The sequence below is a fragment of the Coregonus clupeaformis genome, chromosome 16 (assembly GCF_020615455.1).
Source record: "Coregonus clupeaformis isolate EN_2021a chromosome 16, ASM2061545v1, whole genome shotgun sequence".
In the NCBI taxonomy this organism is placed as follows: Eukaryota; Metazoa; Chordata; class Actinopteri; order Salmoniformes; family Salmonidae; genus Coregonus; species Coregonus clupeaformis.
In genome coordinates this window covers 30,933,142-30,952,029 of record NC_059207.1, presented here as the reverse complement: position 1 = coordinate 30,952,029, position 18,888 = coordinate 30,933,142, and the positions used below count along the sequence as shown (strand labels likewise).

The following is an 18,888-nucleotide window of genomic DNA, read 5'->3' as shown; positions in this document are numbered from 1 at the left end:
CTCTAGAAAGTTGGAATTCTGAGTTGGATGACCGTTCAAAACTATTTTTCCCAGTCGGAGCTAATTTCTTTCAGAGTTCCCTGTTGTCTTGAATGCACTGAAGCCGGAGTTTCAGAGTTCCCAGTTGTTTTGAACGCGGCAGTAATGCTCAGAGGAAGATGGCAGGGTATTCCCTTTGGGTAAGGAACCAAAACTCCTCCGTAGTGACCCGTGAATGGGTTGTCTGCAGCATCCGGTCACATGACAGCTCAATCAGCCTGCCCGCCGTCCCGTGATAGATGGAGCCCCATCTGTGCAAAGGCCCACCATTCGATCCCATAAAGAATCAGTTTATCGTCAATATAGCCACACAGCACAGTGAACATCCCATATGCCGTTTCATGCTCCGGAATCGTGAGACAGAACAATATGCCCTCGTGAATAGCATCCCCCGACATGTATAGCGAACAAAAGTCAATGCATGGGCATCTCGGCCCTCACAGCTAACGTCCATTTGGAGAGCATACGCTGGGGAATTTTTGAGTCGTTCAGTCAGAGTTTCCTCTTGATTGCTAGCAATAGCATAAATTCTTAGTTCAACAGTGTTATCTGACAAAGGTATTGATGTAAATTTCTGTGCCTCTGCCTCCCCACACATTGTTTTCACCATATCAATTGCAGCCGGTAATATCAAAGTCTCTGCAATAGTGTGTGGTTTCATAGCATAGTGGGCCTCACGTGGGAATGATTCAAGTGCAACGGTCAAGTGCGGCCCTTTCCCATGATCTAAGGGCGCTCACTGGTTGAATTTTATCTTTTAGATTAGAATAATTTATTTAGATTTTTAAGGTTAACCACATTACAATGATTGAGACACAAAGACAATATTATAATATACATATTTATTTGTATATATTTTTGTTCCCCTCAGGATTTTGGAAATTCTCCTGCGACCCTATTTCCATATCAGGCAACCCAACATGGGGTCACGACCCCTAGTTTGGGAACCGCTGATATAGTACCTAACATCTAACTTTTTTCTAACAATGAGTAAGACATGGTAAGAAATTGTAAAAAGCCACCCATGGAACCCCCCCCCCCACAAGTAGTATGGAGCTGTGGCTAGGGCTGTGGTGGTAATGACATTTTGTCAGCCTTTATTGTCATATAAAAGCCTGCCAGTCTAACGGTAATTGACTGTTAATTAACATAAACAAGTTTAGCCTCTCCAGGCCTCCAAGCATACAAGCTGCATTCAACCTGCTGATGTGTGCCTTTGGAACATCTACATTTAAAAAGTCTAATAAATCAATTTAATATACACCATCACAATAAATCCATTATTTATTTTAGTCAGGTCTAAAGAAACATCATGATATGAATAAAATGTATTTTAGAATAACAGAATATGAGTTGGCCTACTGTATGTTATCTGGTTATGCTCCATGCCATAGGCTGTAGGCTTGTTCATTTAGCTGACAAGATATGCTTATAAATCCCATGCCATTATTATATATTATATGATTTTATAGTAAGAAGAATATAACTGAACTTAATAAAATAGCAAGGATATTTTTCCCATTGGCTATGTTGAGCGCAAAAGTGATCATTTGAAACAGGTCCTATACGCTAGATTTGGAGTTACTTGGCAACTTTAGTTGTGAATGATACAAACCTTAGAATGTCTTAGAAATCTAAATATATATGGGCTGCATGATGACTATAGGCTGATGACTAATTTAGTTTTATTCTATAAACTACTGACAACATTTCTCCCAAATTCCAAATAAAGATATTGTCATTTAGAGCATTTATTTGCAGAAAATGACAACTGGTCAAAATAACAAAAAATATGCAGTGTTGTCAGACCTCGAATAATGCAAAGAAAATAAGTTCATGTTCATTTTTAAACAATACAATAGTAATGTTTTAACTTAGGAAGAGTTCAGAAATCAATATTTGGTGGAATAACCCTGATTTTCAATCACAGCTTTCATGCGTCTTGGCATGCTCTCCACCAGTCTTTCACATTGATGTTGGGTGACTTTATGCCACTCCTGGCGCAAAAATTCAAGCAGCTCGGCTTTGTTTGATGGCTTGTGACCATCCATCTTCCTCTTGATCACATTCCAGAAGTTTTCAATGGGGTTCAGGTCTGGAGATTGGGCTGGCCATGACAGGGTCTTGATTTGGTGGTCCTCCATCCACACCTTCATTGACCTGGCTGTGTGGCATGGCACATTGTCCTGCTGGAAAAAACAATCCTCAGAGTTGGGGAACAATGTCAGAGCAAAAGGAAGCACGTTTTTTTCCAGGACAACCTTGTACGTGGTTTGATTCATGCGTCCTTCACAAAGACAAATCTGCCGATTCCAGCCTTGCTGAAGCACCCCCAGATCATCACCGATCCTCCACCAAATTTCACAATGGGTGCGAGACACTGTGGCTTGTAGGCCTCTCCAGGTCTCCGTCTAACCATTAGACGACCAGGTGTTGGGCAAAGCTGAAAATTGGACTCATCAGAGAAGATGACCTTACTCCAGTCCTCTACGGTCCAATCCTTATGGTATTTTGCAAACCTCAGCCTGGCTCTTCTTTGCTTCTCATTGATGAAGGGCTTTTTTCTAGCTTTGCACGACTTCAGCCCTGCCCCTAGGAGCCTGTTTCGAACCGTCCTCGCTGTGCACTTCACCCCAGCTGCCGTTTGCCATTCTTTTTGTAGGTCACTTGATGTCATCCTACAGTTGTTGAGTGACATTCGAATGAGTTGGTGGTCATCCCGGTCAGTAGAGAGTGGTTTTCGCCCTCTGCCGGTCTGTAGCTTTGTTGTCCCCAATGTCTGCTGCTTGACCTTGTTCTTATGAACCGCGGTCTTTGAAATTTTAAGGATGGAAGCAACCTGACGCTCACTGTATCCCTCTGCCAGTAAAGCCAGAATTGAACCTTTCTTTTCCTCACTCAAAACTTTCCTTTTCAATTATTTTCGCATGGTCAATAGTTATTTTTTGATTAATATTACTTTTGAGGTACTATTAGCACTGTTTTTGCCATGCAGCTGGTACTATTGCAAGAGGATAGTGATGACCACAGCAGTGGGTTTTATACTTTTCCCCGTTAAATAAGATTTGGTTCAGGTGATCACCTAATCAGTACCTAATTCAGTAGAATGAGGTGTGCCTGTGTTGGAATTCAACAGACACTGGAGTGGTCTCTTAAATTTTTCCAGAGCTGTATATTGCATAGGATGAAAAAACAATACTACAAGCTGCAGCTCCATAGTACTTGTCAAAAATAGAGAACTGATACTATATACTCGTTGTTGGGGTGGGATTGGCGTGGGGTGTGGGTGGTCCGTGGGTGGCTTTTGATAATTTCTAAGGATTCCACGTCAAACTCATTGTTAGAAAAAAAGTTTGGTCCAAATCGGATGTTAAGTACTATATTAACTGAATATTATATGAATCCTATTAATTAAAATGGCCAATTTGGATGCAATCAATTAGAGATCAAATTATATTTCAACAAAATAATGTTACAAAATTGCTAATCTTATGTTTCTAACAACAGAAACGCTTTCAGAACAATTTGAGATGGTCGGTGTTGAAATCCTCCTCCTTGTGCTTTTTGAGGTGGAACGACACAGTAGTTAACTACATTGTGTACATTGTGTGCCAAGGTCACAACAACATATACTGAACAAAAATATCAAATGCAACATGCAACAATTTCAAAGATTTTGCTGAGTTACAGTTCATATAAGGAAATCCGTCAATTAAAATACATTCATGGCCCTAATGGATTTCAAATGACTGGGCAGGGGGGCAGCCATGGGTGGGCCTCAGAGGGCATAGGCCCACCCACTTGGGAGCCAGGCCCAGCCAATCACAATGAGTTTTTCCACACAAAAGGGCTTTATTACAGACACCCCCCCCCCTACACACAATACCCCATAGTGACAAAGTGGTCCTCTGTAGCTCAGCTGGTAGAGCACGGCGCTTGTAACGCCAAGGTAGTGGGTTCGATCCCCTGGACCACCCATACACAAAAATGTATGTATGCACGCATGACTGTAAGTCGCTTTGGATAAAAGCGTCTGCTAAATGGCATATTATTATTATTATTAAAACAGGTTTATAGACATTTTTGCAAATGTATTAAAAATTAAAATAAATACCTTATTTACATAAGTCCTCAGACCCTTTGCTATGAGAATCAACATTGAGCTCAGGTGCATCCTGTTTCCATTGATCATCCTTGAGATGTTTCTACAACTTGATTGGAGTCCACCTGTTGTAATTTCAATTGATTGGACATGATTTGGAAAGGCACACACCTGTCTATATAAGGTTCCACAGTTGACAGTGCATGTCAGAGCCAAGCCATGAGGTTGAAGGAATTGTCCGTAGAGCTCCGAGACAGAATTGTGTCGAGGCACAGATCTGGGGAAGGGTACCAAAACATTTCTGCAGCATTGAAGGTCCACAAGAACACAGTGGCCGCCATCATTCTTAAATGGAAGAAGTTTGGAACCACCAAGACTCTTCCTAGAGCTGGCCATCCGGCCAAACTGAGCAATCACGTCTGGAGGAAACCAGGCACCGCTCATCACCTGGCCAATACCATCCCTACGGTGAAGCATTGTGGTGGCAGCATCATGCTGTAGGGATGTTTTTCAGCGGCAGGGACTGGGAGACTAGTCAGGATCGAGGGAAAGATGAACGGAGCAAAGTACAGAGAGATCCTTGATGAAAACTTGCTCCAGAGCACTCAGGTCTTCAGACTGGGGTGAAGGTTCAACCTTACAACAGGACAACAACCCTAAGCACACAGCCAAGACAACGCAGGAGTGGCTTCGGGACAAGTCTCTGAATGTCCTTGAGTGGCCCAGCCAGAACCCGGACTTGAACCCGATCGAACATCTCTGGAGAGACCTGAAAATAGCTGTGCAGCGACGCTCCCCATCCAACCTGACTGAGCTTGAGAGAATCTGCAGAGAAGAATGGAAGAAACTCCTCAAATACTGGTGTGCCAAGCTTGTGCGTCATATCCAAGAAGGCTGTAATTGCTGCCAAAGGTGCTTCAACAAAGTACTGAGTAAAAGGTCTGAATACTTATATAAATGTGATATTTCAGTTTCTTTTTTTAAAATAAATTTGCAAACATTTCGAAAAACCTGTTTCTGCTTTGTCATTATTGGGTATTGTGTGTAGATTGATGAGGAAAAATAACAATTGAATATATTTTAGAATAAGGCTGTAACGTAACAAAATGTGGAAAAGGTCAAGGGTTCTGAATACTTTCTGAATGCACTGTATATCATACTTTGACTAAAACGATGACTTATTGACTTAAATCGTCTTTCAGCTCGAAAAAGTGGATTTCTACTGGTGTGGGCATTTTTATCTCAATATCAAATCATTTCCAGGTAACAATGAAGTATATTTCTGTGATTATTTTCTATTAAAATGGTCAAAAAGAAACAAAAATAGGCTATTACACCATTGTTTAACATTACTGCATGTCAGCCGCATTAACAATTTGCTCATTGATTGGAAACCAGGTGGTATACGCTCCAAATTGCGTTGTGGTTTGAGGAGAACACTTACATACTTACATTTTGTCAAGGCGGAGATGAGTGGCCGAGATGCTCGTGGACTACAAAAATTACAAGGTAGCTTACTCTGCTGACACTGACAAACAGATCAATAAAAACTATGTTGTCTGATACATATAATTGGTCTACGAAAAGGGGAGACACAAATACAATATGACGTCCATCTAACCTGGAGGTGGAAATGATTGTCCAAAAACAAACAAAAGTGGCACTGACTCAATGACAAAGACAGTGAATATGCACACTCACCGGGGATATCGCCTATGTTCTCCGTTAGTGCCAATATGACAGGCTACTGTTGGCTCAATTAGGTAGAAAATGTTGATAACTAAAAGACAGATTGGAGTATTTTCATTGTCATCTCTTTACAGCAATAGCCATTTGCTTTCCAAACAGTTTTTCTACGATTCAATTTTTAAATATTGCAATATGACTGGGTGGGTCTCTCTGAATTTCACTGACAGTCGCAACTCAACAATCATCTATTTGGTATTTCAGCGCAAGCTGCCCAAATTGCAGGCCCTTCCGACTGTAGGCTATGCAATTTTAAAAATGTTTGTTTAGAAGCTAATGATCCTCTGTGGCCAAATCATGCTTTCTGATGTAGTAGGCTATTTTGAATGATTTTATTTATTTCTGTATAGACAGGAGTATGCTAATTAGGCTATATAATTTTGGCAATTTAATTCAATTTTCTTTAGGGAAAGCTTCCCCTAGCCTTATAGACATGCCGCCTTTGCCTTTTAATGTGGCATAAACACAACCAGTCATGATGTTTTCATCTGATTGTCAAACAATCACTTAACAAAAAAGCGCTCCTGTAGGCTACCTGCGCACATTTGTCCACTCACAAAATAATTTCAGCATCCAAACCCCAACAGTGCACTGTGCACCCGCAATTTGATGAATGGAAAGAGACATCTGTTACAAAACACCTACGTGCATTGTAATGACATTCTGCGATTGTCATTAGGCCTTGTCATTAGGCCTTGTCATTAGGCCTACACTTGTAGCCTGAATTGATTAATCCACTGTTGTCCGCACGAGCCTTGGTCTCGGCCACTCATCTCCGCCTTGTCCACGAGCGTCTCGGCCACTCATCTCCGCCTTGACAAAATGTAAGTATGTAAGTGTTCTCCTCAAACCACAATGCAATTTTGAGCGTATACCACCCGGTTTCCAGTCAATTAGCAAATGTTTAATGCAGCCGACATGCAGTAATATTAAATAATGGTGTAATAGCCTATAGTTTTTTGGGCATGTTGTATTAATTGTGATATGCTCACGTTTTACCGGTACGGAGTACCCCCACTATTTATTTTGCCGGGACGCCATACCGGACCGTAACGCCTTACTTTCACCGCTGGTGGTGACTGTCATTGAGAGGAACCAGACCGGACATACAGTATCTCCAAACTCTACACAAACCCAGATGTAAGGCATCAGTTGATCTGGAACGCTTACCCCCTACCTCCACCCACAAACAAACGCAAATGCCAAAAAATGTCCTCCTATTATTCTCCATTTGGCATAATATGTAGCTGTACTGTGCTCCCCCATGCAAAATAATGGATAGAAAAGAGCAGCAGCTCTGAGCTACCCTAGCAAGTCCATCTTTAGTACAGTAAGTACTAACAACACTTACCTCTGATTTAGCCGGCGCTCATCGTCACTCCCAAAGTCCTGCAAACCAAGAAAAGGCAGAGGAAAAAGAAGCAAAAATTATCAATCTGATACTTCAAGACATTGAAGATCTACAGTGCAGCCATTAGTATCAGGTATTCTCTGGTCTTTTTAGAAAATATAACAGCTTTAGAAAAACCTAACTTATTTGAATAAAACACCAAATATATTGCTGTAGTTTGTCTCATCACCGTAACATTTTTCAAGTTCCTGTCAAAACTTTTAAATACAGTGCGTGCATTCGGAAAGTATTCAGACCCCTTCTCTTTTTCCAAAAATGTTTACATTACAGCCTTATTCTAAAATTGATTAAATAAATACAATTCCTCATCAATCTACACACAATACCCCATAATGACAAAGCGAAAACAGGTTTAGATTTTTTTTGCAAATTTATTACACATAAAAAACAGAAATACCTTATTTACGTAAGTATTCAGAGCTGTTGCTATGAGACTCTAAATTGATCTCAGGTGCCTCCTGTTTCCATTGATCATCCTTGAGATGTTTCTATAACTAGATTCGAGTCCACCTGTGGTAAATTCAATTGATTGGACATGATTTGGAAAGGCATACACCTATCTATGTAAGGTCCCACAGTTGACAGTGCATGTCAGAGCAAAAACCAAGCCATGAGGTCGAAGGAATTGTCCGTAGAGCTCCGAGACAGGATTGTGTCGAGGCACAGATCTGGGGAAGGGTACCAAAAAATGTCTGCAGCACTGAAGGTCCCCAAGAACACAGTGGCCGCCATCATTCTTAAATGGAAGAAGTTTGGAATCACCAAGAATCTTCCTAGAGCTGGCTGCCCGGCCAAATTGAGCAATCGTTTGGCCGAGGTGACCAAGAACCCAATGGTCACTCATACAGAGCTCCAGAGTTCCTCTGTGGAGATGGGAGAAGGTTCCAGAAGGACAACCATCTCTGCAGCACTCCACCTATCAGGCCTTTACGGTAGAGTGGCCAGACAGAAGCCACTCCTCAGTAAAAAGGCACATGACAGCCCACTTGGAGTTTGCCAAAAGGCACCTAAAGGACTCTCAGACCATGAGAAACAAGATTCTCTGGTCTGATGAAACCAAGATTGAACTCTTTGGCCTGAATGCCAAGCGTCACGTCTGGAGGAAACCTGGCACGATCCCTACGGTGAAGCATGGTGGTGGCAGCATCATGCTGTGGGGATGTTTTTCAGCGGCAGGGACTGGGAGACTAGTCAGGATCGAGGGAAAGATGAACAGAGCAAAGCACAGAGAGATCCTTTATGAAAACCTGCTCCAGAGCTAGTTGTGCAGCGCCGCTCCCCATCCAACCTGACAGAGCTTGAGAGGATCTGCAGAGAAGAATGGGAGAAACTCCCCTAATATAGGTGTGCCAAGCTTGTAGCGTCATACCCAAGAAGACTCGAGGCTGTAATCGCTGCCAAAGGTGCTTCAACAAAGTACTGAGTAAAGGTTCGGAATACTTATGTAAATGTTATTTTTCCATTTTTTATACATTTCTAAAAACCTGTTTTTGCTTTGTCATTATGGGGTATTGTGTGTAGATTGATTAGGGAAAAAAACTATTTAATCAATTTTAGAATAAGGCTTTAAAGTAACCAAGTATGGAAAAAGTCAAGGGGTCCGAATACTTTCCGAATGCACTGTAAAGTTGTATTCACCCATGATGCATCAACTAGAGGAGTAGTCCTTATATGAACACAAGTTCATTTATTTGCTTATATCCTTCAGAATGAGGTTCTCATTCTCAAAACACCCCCTTTACCCCACTTGGCCTTCTCATTACCGAAACGGCTAAAGAGTTCAAATTGGGAAAAAGTCTGATTTAATTTTATAATAATTGTATAATTTCATTTGAAATATGTATGTTTTCTGTGTGATCTTTAACTCACTCCTTTTCATTATGGGAGCAATGTAACAAAAAATATCAGAAATATTGATTTGTTTACTACTTTCTGGACTTACGTTAATGAGAATTGTGTGAAAATGTTGATAAAATGCATAATATCTGATTTTTAAAAAACTGAACAATAATTATACAAATTAAATTAGTACAGATCCTAATATCAGTGATTCAAGAGGAAATGTTGTGAAAAATGACACTTGAGAATGTATTTTATTCACAGTTCCGTGAGAATGACACACCTGGCTTTATCAGAGGTGAACGCCACTAAATGGAGGGTATGTCTTAAAAACAGTTATTGTTCCAGGAGAGATATCATAGACTGGGAGTATCAGGTTATAGCTATATGGTGACAGGTAACTGTGAGGAGGTGGGCCATTCTCCAGAAGTTTCACCTACTAAAGCCTGAGGGTTGTCAACCAAAGCACTACTAGTGAGAAGCACAAGTTCCCTGCCAAGGTAAGGTAGGACGGGCCAGAGTGCTGCAGCACTAAGAGAAAATGTGACAAGATGTATCCAACACTGTATTTCAGCTCCAAAAACACACACGCCACTTTCCATTACGGTATCTAACAAGTGCTCATCACACTTGTGATGAGCAGAATAGGTTCATAACAGTGAACAGACATTGTCAAACCTCACATTTTTATAAACACACACAAAACGGTACGTAAAGGCTTTTATGCCCCATCTAAACAAACAGTGCAGGTAAGGTGAGGTAAGGTGCAGGTAAGGTAAGGTAAGGCCTCTGAGGTTGGCCTCTACCTCTACCCATTCAACCAGGGGACGGGCATCAGGGTGAAACTCAAACCAGGGACGTGTCAAACGCTGTGTTTAAGATGTGTTTCAGTTGGCCATCAGGGAGGGTAATCCAATAGTTGACTTGAACAGCCCTGCACCCACTACAAGTGAATTCCCAGCCATAATTCTGCCACAGCGAGACACATGACAATAGCAGAATTTCACCTCGTAGGGAAGTCTAAAACAGAGGGATGAAACTCTCCATTCTTGGCAAAATCATGTAGCCTACCTTACACCGTCACAACAGCTACCATATTGTTACCCCACCACAGTCCTCCCCTCATCGCTTTCCCTCCACATCCCCCCACCCTCCATGTGAGAATGACATCATAGCTGCAGCAGCTTCCTGAGGGGCTTGGCTGCTCCTCATCAGACAGGACCCTGGGAAGAGCCCTGGAAGCAGCCAGGCAGCCAGTCAATTCTATCCCACATGGAAAGTGAGTGGCAGGCAGTGACAGGGAAGGCCGGACCTCAGTCAGGCCAGCTCAATCATCTTCACGATAAATGTGTTTCTTTTTACACTTTTCTTTTTTTAAATGGCAGATGTAATGCGTCAGGCCCAATGACTCAGTAGCTAAAAAAGCTAAGCAGCAGCCTAATTAAAGAAAATAAAGACCAGTTAATGCTCAAGTACCAGTTCTTGATTTAGGCCTAACCATGGTTGTTGTCATCTTCGAGACAAATCTACCCAATACTCCCTCAATAAGGGCTAACGGAGAAAACCTTCCTTCCTGCTGTAGGCTAGTGCCTTTGTTGTATTGAGCATGACTCCTGTTTCTATTGTTAACAGTTAGCGCCCCCAACTGGCTGAAAAGGTGCACAAAAACAGTACTTCTATTGTAGCTATCTTTTCATGAGTGACATCTAAATGTCATAGCTGTGATGTGTAGGCACTAACTGTTACACTACATTTACATTTTAGTCATTTAGCAGACGCTCTTATCCAGAGCGACTTACAGTTAGTGAATATATTTTATTTTTTTATACTGGCCCCCCGTGGGAATCAAACCCACAACCCTGGCGTTGCAAACGCCATGCTCTATCAACTGAGCTACATCCCTGTCGGCCATTCCCTCCCCTACCCTGGACGACGCTGGGCCAATTGTGCGCCGCCCATGAGTCTCCCGGTCGCGGCCGGCTGCGACAGAGCCTGGATTCGAACCAGGATCTCTAGTGGCACAGTTAGCACTGCGATGCAGTGCCTTAGACCACTGCGCCACTCAGGAGTTACACTACATGACCAAAAGTATGTGGACCCCTGCTCGTCGAACATCTCATTCCAAAATCATGCCCATTAATACGGTTGGTCCCCCCTTTGCTGCAATAACAGTCTCCACTCTTCTGGGAAGGCTTTCCACTAGATGTTGAAACATTGCTGCGGGGACTTGCTTCCATTCAGCCACAAGAACATTAGTGAGGTCGGGCACTGATGTTGGGCGATTAGGCGTTCCAATTCATCCCAAAGGTTTTCGATGGGGTTGAGGCCAGTCAAGTTCTTCCACACCAATCTCGACAAACCATTTCTGTGTGGACCTCGCTTTGTGCACGGGGGCATTGTCATGCTGAAACAGGAAAGGCCTTCCCCAAACTGTTGCCACAGCCTGTTCACCCCACTACCATCTAGAAGGCGGAGACAGTACAAGTGCATCAAAGCTGGGACCGAGAGACGGAGAAACAGCTTCTATCTCCAGGCCATCAGACTGTTAAACAGTCACCACTAGCCGGCCTCCGCCCAGTACCCTGCCCTGAACCTTAATCACTGTTCTAGCCATCTACCACCTGGTACTCTACCCTGCACCTTAGAGACTGCTGCCCAATATGTACATAGTCACTGAACAGTGGTCACTTTAAAAATATTTAGAAACTGTTTTACCCACTTTATGTATATACTGTATTTTAGTCATGGCTCATCCTATATAAAACTTTTTTTATTTTTCTGGATTATGTGTGTATTGTTTTTTTATTGCTAGGTATAACTACACTATTGGAGCTAGAAACATAAGCATTTCGCTGCACCTGCGATAACATCTGCAAATCTGTGTACGCAACCAATAAACTTTGATTTGATTTGCATTTTGAGATGGGATTGTTCTTGTGGTTTATTCATTGGCTGTTGTTGATGCCTACTCTTAGGTTCATCTGAATAAACAAATAAGCACAAGGAGCAGTACCAAGAGTTTATTTTGTCATTGTGGAAGTGTTCAAAGCTCACCTGACTTATACTAGTTTGTGTTTGGCAGACTATCTTTACTCTGTTATGGAAAGTATGACTAGGCCTCTACCACAGTGGTTCCCAACCTTTTTCGGTTACTGTACCACCAAATGAATTTTGCTCTGCCCAGTGTACCCATGAAGTACCTCCTCATGTGCATTTTACCAGTAGGTATATAGTCTCATGAGTCTTCTTCTTGGGCTCCCGAATGGCGCAGCGGACTAAGGCACTGCATCTCAGTGCTTGAGGCGTCACTACAGACTCCCTGGTTCAATTCCAGGCTGTATCACAACCGGCTGTGATTGGGAGTCCCATAGGGCAGCACACAATTGGCCCAGCATCGTCCGGGTTTGGCTGGTGTAGGCCGTCGTTGTAAATAAGAATTTGTTCTTAACTGACTTGCCTGGGTAAATAAAGGTTAAATAAAATACAATTCTAAAGTATCCCCAGGGGTCCTAGTATCCCTGATTGGGAACCACTACTCTACCACATGACTGTTTTAAGTTACATGCCACATTTCACCTTATTGACTGGTCTCTTTTAGAAGACATCTCAGAACAGCATTGAAAATAACCCATGCTGTCCATAACACCTGACTTTGACATAAGCAAGTAGTTAGCCAAATAAATAAGCTGGTAGTAGCTGATATATTAGGCAACTAACTTGCTAAATGTTAACATTTTGGCCTACCAAATTGTATGGCACCACTGCAGTACACTGGTGGTTTGTTAGCTGACTAGCTATCTTACTGCATTCACCAGCAGGACCTTACGGTAGGACTTACATGAAACTACCTGGCAGAGTGACAAACAACCAGATACCTAGCTATGTAGGCTAACGATGCTATTGGAAATGGATAGGCCGCTAATGCCACAGCAGTTACGCTGCTCATTAGCAGGCTAGCTCAATCATTAGCTAGCTAGTAAGGCAAACAAGAAGCTAGCTAACTATATTAACTTTATATTTATTGTGCGTTAGCTAGCTGGCAAGCTAATAACTTTAATAGCCGGCAATAGCATGACGTTATATCAGTGTGTTACTGACATACAACTTTGCTTGCTAGCTTTTCTAGACAACTAACGTTAGCTAGGTAGCGATGGAGTTGAGGTTAATAGCTACTACCTAGTTAGCTTATCCCATTACTAGATTTAGCTAGCACTTCTAGGCCTATGTCACTCCCACGTATCCCCGGTGTTTTCTTGCGCTTTGTTGACGTTTCTAAAACGTCTCTCCAGCTATTTCCAAGCTTACCTCCCCCACGTTGGTGGTGGTTGTGCTGGCTGTGGATGCAGCGCTTGGGGTAGGGGAGCGCTGCAAAGTAACCAGAGCCATGGCTGGGAGAGTCTGCGCAGGCCGGTGTAGCCTGCCCAGAGAACAGCTTTATTCCCGGTGAAGAACCTGAGCAAGTTGTTTCTTGGTGTCAACGTCTATAGCGGTCGAAGCAGAGAATTTCATCGTCGTTAAATTTCCATCGTCCTAAAACCTGTCAGATAGTTGTTGCTTTAGAATTTTCTCAAATAAAAATACACGAATTTCATAGTAAGAACGTACAGAGCATGCACATATCGTTCCCCATGTTGCGGCTTTCTCACTACTAGCCTGCACAAAACCGCTTCCACCAGCGGATGCGATCTTATGCTAGTCAGCTGCTGCCAGCCAACCAGACAGTGATGCTGAGTTCAAACATTCTGGCTAGGCTACCAAAATCTGTCAAATACATACCTACATCATGACAGAATCTCTTCCATTTCAAACTGTGTATTTCACTTAGCCTGTCGGTTAAAAATAATAAATAACATTGTAGCTACAGTTCATGTAATGCAACTACACATACCCTCACAACCCGCTGAAAGTTTATAATCTTTTGCATAATGTTTTTTTATCTAACTGCTGTTTTTTTGGGGTGTTTTTTAAATATATATTTATATTCTGATTTTTGCAACGTTGTTATATTTCAGTTATTACACATGACACGATGTACAATTTCAGGTTACTTCATACAGTTAGATGGGTCAGAGGGTCAGGTACACTCGAGGACATGGAAATGTTTACATTATTCAAAGGTATATGGAATGGTAGCAGATCCTGAGCAGGACCAAGCCAGTCACACAGAATGGAGGCCAATCATATTTTTTAAAGAAAAATATTAATAACAAAAGCAGCAACAACAATCAACAACTGCTGTGTTTGTTATCTCCAGACACACTCGTGGCAGTGATCAGAGCTGGCGTCAGTGGCCTGTCCACGGCTCAGAGCATCTATAAGCAGCACCACTCTAGAGTCAGTCAGTCCACTGACCATCGAGGTGTATGCAGACAGCTTCAGGATTCTGGCAGCCATACCTCTACGACAAGGGCAATGTCCAGGAAACGTGAGAGGGATTTCTTCTTGGCTTTCTTCTTTCTTCAGGCCTCATCATTCACATGGAGGCAAGGTCTAGTTTTTTTCATTTTTCAGTCCTCATCATTCACATGGAGGCAAGGTCTAGTTTTTTTCATTTTAAGCTGTTATAATTAAGCAATAAGACCCGAGGAGGTGTGGCATATTTAAGCAATAAGGCCAGAGGGGGTGTGGTATATTGCCAATACACCATGGCTAAGGGCTGGTCTTACCCACGACGCAATGCAGAATGCCTGGGCGCGGAGTGCCTGGACACAGCCCTTAGCCGTGGTACAGTTGAAGTCGGAAGTTTACATACACCTTAGCCAAATACATTTAAACTCAGTTTTTCACAATTCCTGACATTTAATCCTAGAAAAATTCCCTGTTTTAGGTCAGTTAGGATCACCAGTTTATTTTAAGAATGTGAAATGTCAGAATAATAGTAGAGAGAATGATTTATTTCAGCTTTTATTTCTATCATCACATTCCCAGTGGGTCAGAAGTTTACATACACTCAATTAGTATTTGGTAGCATTGCCTTTAAATTGTTTAATTTGGGTCAAATGTTTCAGGTAGCCTTCCACAAGCTTCCCACAATAAGTTGGGTGAATTTTGGCCCATTCCTCCTGACAGAGCTGGTGTAACTGAGTCAGGTTTGTAGGCCTCCTTGCTTGCACATGCTTTTTCAGTTCTGCCCACAAATGTTCTATTGGAATGAGGTCAGGGCTTTGTGATGGCCACTCCAAATCCTTGACTTTGTTGTCCTTAAGCCATTTTGCCACAACTTTGGAAGTATGCTTGGGGTCATTGTCCATTTGGAAGACCCATTTGTGATCAAGCTTTAACTTCCTGACTGATGTCTTGAGATGTTGCTTCTCACATAAGACTGGTCATTCAACTGAGACTGCTCTTCTCTGTGTCACGGAGGCTCTCCGCACTGCTAAGGCTAACTCTCTCTCCTCTGCTCTTGTCCTTCTAGACCTGTCTGCTGCCTTTGATATTGTGAACCATCAGATCCTCCTCTCCACCCTCTCCGAGTTGGGCATCTCCGGCGCGGCTCACTCTTGGATTGCGTCCTACCTGACCGGTCGCTCCTACCAAGTGGCGTGGCGAGAATCTGTCTCCGCACCACGTGCTCTCACCACTGGTGTCCCCCAGGGCTCAGTTCTAGGCCCTCTCCTATTCTCGCTATACACCAACTCACTTGGCTCTGTCATATCCTCACATGGCCTCTCCTATCATTGCTACGCAGACGACACACAACTAATCTTCTCCTTTCCCCTTTCTGATAACCAGGTGGCGAATCGCATCTCTGCATGTCTGGCAGACATATCAGTGTGGATGACGGATCACCACCTCAAGCTGAACCTCGGCAAGACGGAGCTGCTCTTCCTCCCGGGGAAGGACTGCCCGTTCCATGATCTCGCCATCACAGTTGACAACTCCGTTGTGTCCTCCTCCCAGAGTGCGAAGAGCCTTGGCGTGACCCTGGACAACACCCTGTCGTTCTCTGCTAACATCAAGGCGGTGACCCGATCCTGTAGGTTCATGCTCTACAACATTCGGAGAGTACGACCCTGCCTTACACAGGAAGCGGCACAGGTCCTAATCCAGGCACTTGTCATCTCCCGTCTGGATTACTGCAACTCGCTGTTGGCTGGGCTCCCTGCCTGTGCCATTAAACCCCTACCACTCATCCAGAATGGCGCAGCCCGTCTGTTGTTCAACCTTTCCAAGTTCTCTCACGTCACCCCGCTCCTCCGCCCACTCCACTGGCTTCCAGTTGAAGCTCGCATCTGCTACAAGACCATGGTGCTTGCCTACGGAGCTGTGAGGGGAACGGCACCTCCGTACCTTCAGGCTCTGATTAGTCCCTACACCCAAACGAGGGCATTGCGTTCATCCACCTCTGGCCTGCTGGCCCCCCTACCTCTGCGGAAGCACAGTTCCCGCTCAGCCCAGTCAAAACTGTTCGCTGCTCTGGCACCCCAATGGTGGAACAAGCTCTCTCACGACGCCAGGACAGCGGAGTCACTCACCACCTTCCGGAGACACTTGAAACCCCACCTCTTTAAGGAATACCTGGGATCGGATAAAGTAATCCTTCTACCCCCCCTTACCCCACCCCAAAGAAAGAAAAAAAAAAAACATATTGTAAAGTGGTTATCCCACTGGCTATAAGGTGAATGCACCAATTTGTAAGTCGCTCTGGATAAGAGCGTCTGCTAAATGACGTAAATGTAAATGTATATCCACATAAATGTCCTTCCTCATGATGCCATCTATTTTGTGAAGTGCACCAGTCCCTCCTGCAGCAAAGCACCCCCCCAGCATGATGCTGCCACCCCGTGCTTCACGGTTGGGATGGTGTTCTTCGGCTTGCAAGCAACCCCCCTTTTCCTCCAAACATAACAATGGTCATTATGGCCAAACAGTTCTATTTTTGTTTCATCAGACCAGAGGACATTTCTCCAAAAAGTACGATCTTTGTCCCCATGTGCAGTTGCAAACCGTAGTCTGGCTTTTTTTATGACGGTTTTGGAGCAGTGGCTTCTTCCTTGCTGAGCGGCCTTTCAGGTTATGTCGATATAGGACTCGTGTTACTGTGGATATAGATACTTTTGTACCTGTTTCCTCCAGCATCTTCACAGGGTCCTTTGCTGTTGTTCTGGGATTGATTTGCACTTTTCGCACCAAAGTACGTTCATCTCTAGGAGACAGAACGCGTCTCCTTCCTGAGCGGTATGATGGCTGCGTGGTCCCATGGTGTTTATACTTGCGTACTATTGTTTGTACAGATGAACGTGGTACCTTCAGGCGTTTGGAAATTGCTCCCAAGGATGAACCAGACTTGTGGAGGTTTACAATTCTTTTTCTGAGGTCTTGGCTGATTTCTTTTGATTTTCCCATGATGTCAAGCAAAGAGGCACTGAGTTTGAAGGTAGGCCTTGAAATACATCCACAGGTACACCTCCAATTGACTCAAATGATGTCAATTAGCCTATCAGAACCTTCTAAAGCCATGACATCATTTTCTGGAATTTTCCAAGCTGTTTATAGGCACAGTCAACTTAGTGTATGTAAACTTCTGACCCACTGGAATTGGGATACAGTGAATTATAAGTGAAATAATCTGTCTGTAAACAATTGTTGGAAAAATTACTTGTGTCATGCACAAAGTAGATGCCCTAACCGACTTGCCAAAACTATAGTTTGTTAACAAGAAATTTGTGGAGTGGTTGAAAAACGAGTTTTAATGACTCCAACCTAAGTGTATGTAAACTTCCGACTTCAACTGTATATGTTTCTAGGTTACAGAAGAGAGGGGTGACATTTTACCAGAGGTAAAAAGAGGTGAGCGTTCTGAACTAATATAATGAACAGTGCAAGTTTGGATTGTGCTAAGACTCCCACCTTACAAGGAGGATAAAGATAGATGGTGCTGTATTTTTGAAGGCTCTCATTCTAGGCCTCTTTTGTCCAGATGACAGTAATTTTACTATGCTTATTTCATTTCCATCTAATCCACGCATGTGTTTTCCTTACCCAATGGGAGTGCCTTACACAGTACAGTGTATTCATGCTCAGAGAGTGTCAGAGTGTTGCGTGTGGATGTAGTGAAGGGAATCAAGCGCAGGGACAAGGATGTTCTTCAACAGACTTTTAGTACTTTCCAAAACAGGAATGAGTCGCCAACCCAACCGGGCGGCACGAACAATTACGCACAACACACAGTGCGGAAAACAAGGGAAAAGCGCACGCAGTGCGAACTCTCGAAATAACAACAAACGAGAGAGAAAACTCCTCGGAGGCAAGCTGACAATAACAATCACACATAACACCTGACCCGAATAAACGAAACTAAATAGGGAACACAATCCAACACAAACAAGGGACAGGTGTTACAAACAGACAAAACCAAACGAACATGAAACATAGAACGGTGGCAGCTAGTACTCCGGAGACGACGACCGCCGAAGCCTGCCCGAACAAGGAGGAGGAGCAGCCTCGGCCGAAACCGTGACAGTACCCCCCTTGACGCGGCTCCAGCCGTGCGCCGACCCGGGCTCGGGGACGACCCGGACGACGCTGGAGCAGGGCGCGCAGGATGACCCCGATGGAACTCGGTCAGCAGGGACTGGTCCAATATGTCCCTCCTTGGCACCCAGCACCGCTCCTCCGGGCCGTACCCCTCCCACTCCACGAGATATTGAAGACCCCCATCCGGCGTCTCGAATCAAGGATGGACCTCACAGTGTACGCCGGAGCCCCCTCGATGTCCAACGGGGGCGGAGGAGTCTCCTCTATCTCATAC

General features: G+C 43.7%; 1 protein-coding gene across 2 annotated transcripts in view; it reads right to left on the bottom strand.

The window, feature by feature from the left end:
- LOC121584909 (protein phosphatase Slingshot homolog 1-like) overlaps nucleotides 1–13,841 on the bottom strand; it is a 45,194-nt gene extending 31,353 nt beyond the window's left edge. For both annotated transcript variants that reach the window (XM_041901154.2, XM_041901155.2), the window contains exons 1-2: nucleotides 13,443–13,841; nucleotides 7,239–7,276 (exon numbers count right to left, since the gene is read on the bottom strand). In XM_041901154.2, the coding sequence (XP_041757088.2) occupies nucleotides 7,239–7,276; nucleotides 13,443–13,523 (119 nt within the window). In that variant the 5' untranslated portion in view covers nucleotides 13,524–13,841. The remainder of the gene's footprint in view (nucleotides 1–7,238; nucleotides 7,277–13,442) is intronic.
- Nucleotides 13,842–18,888: the final 5,047 nt, after the last annotated feature.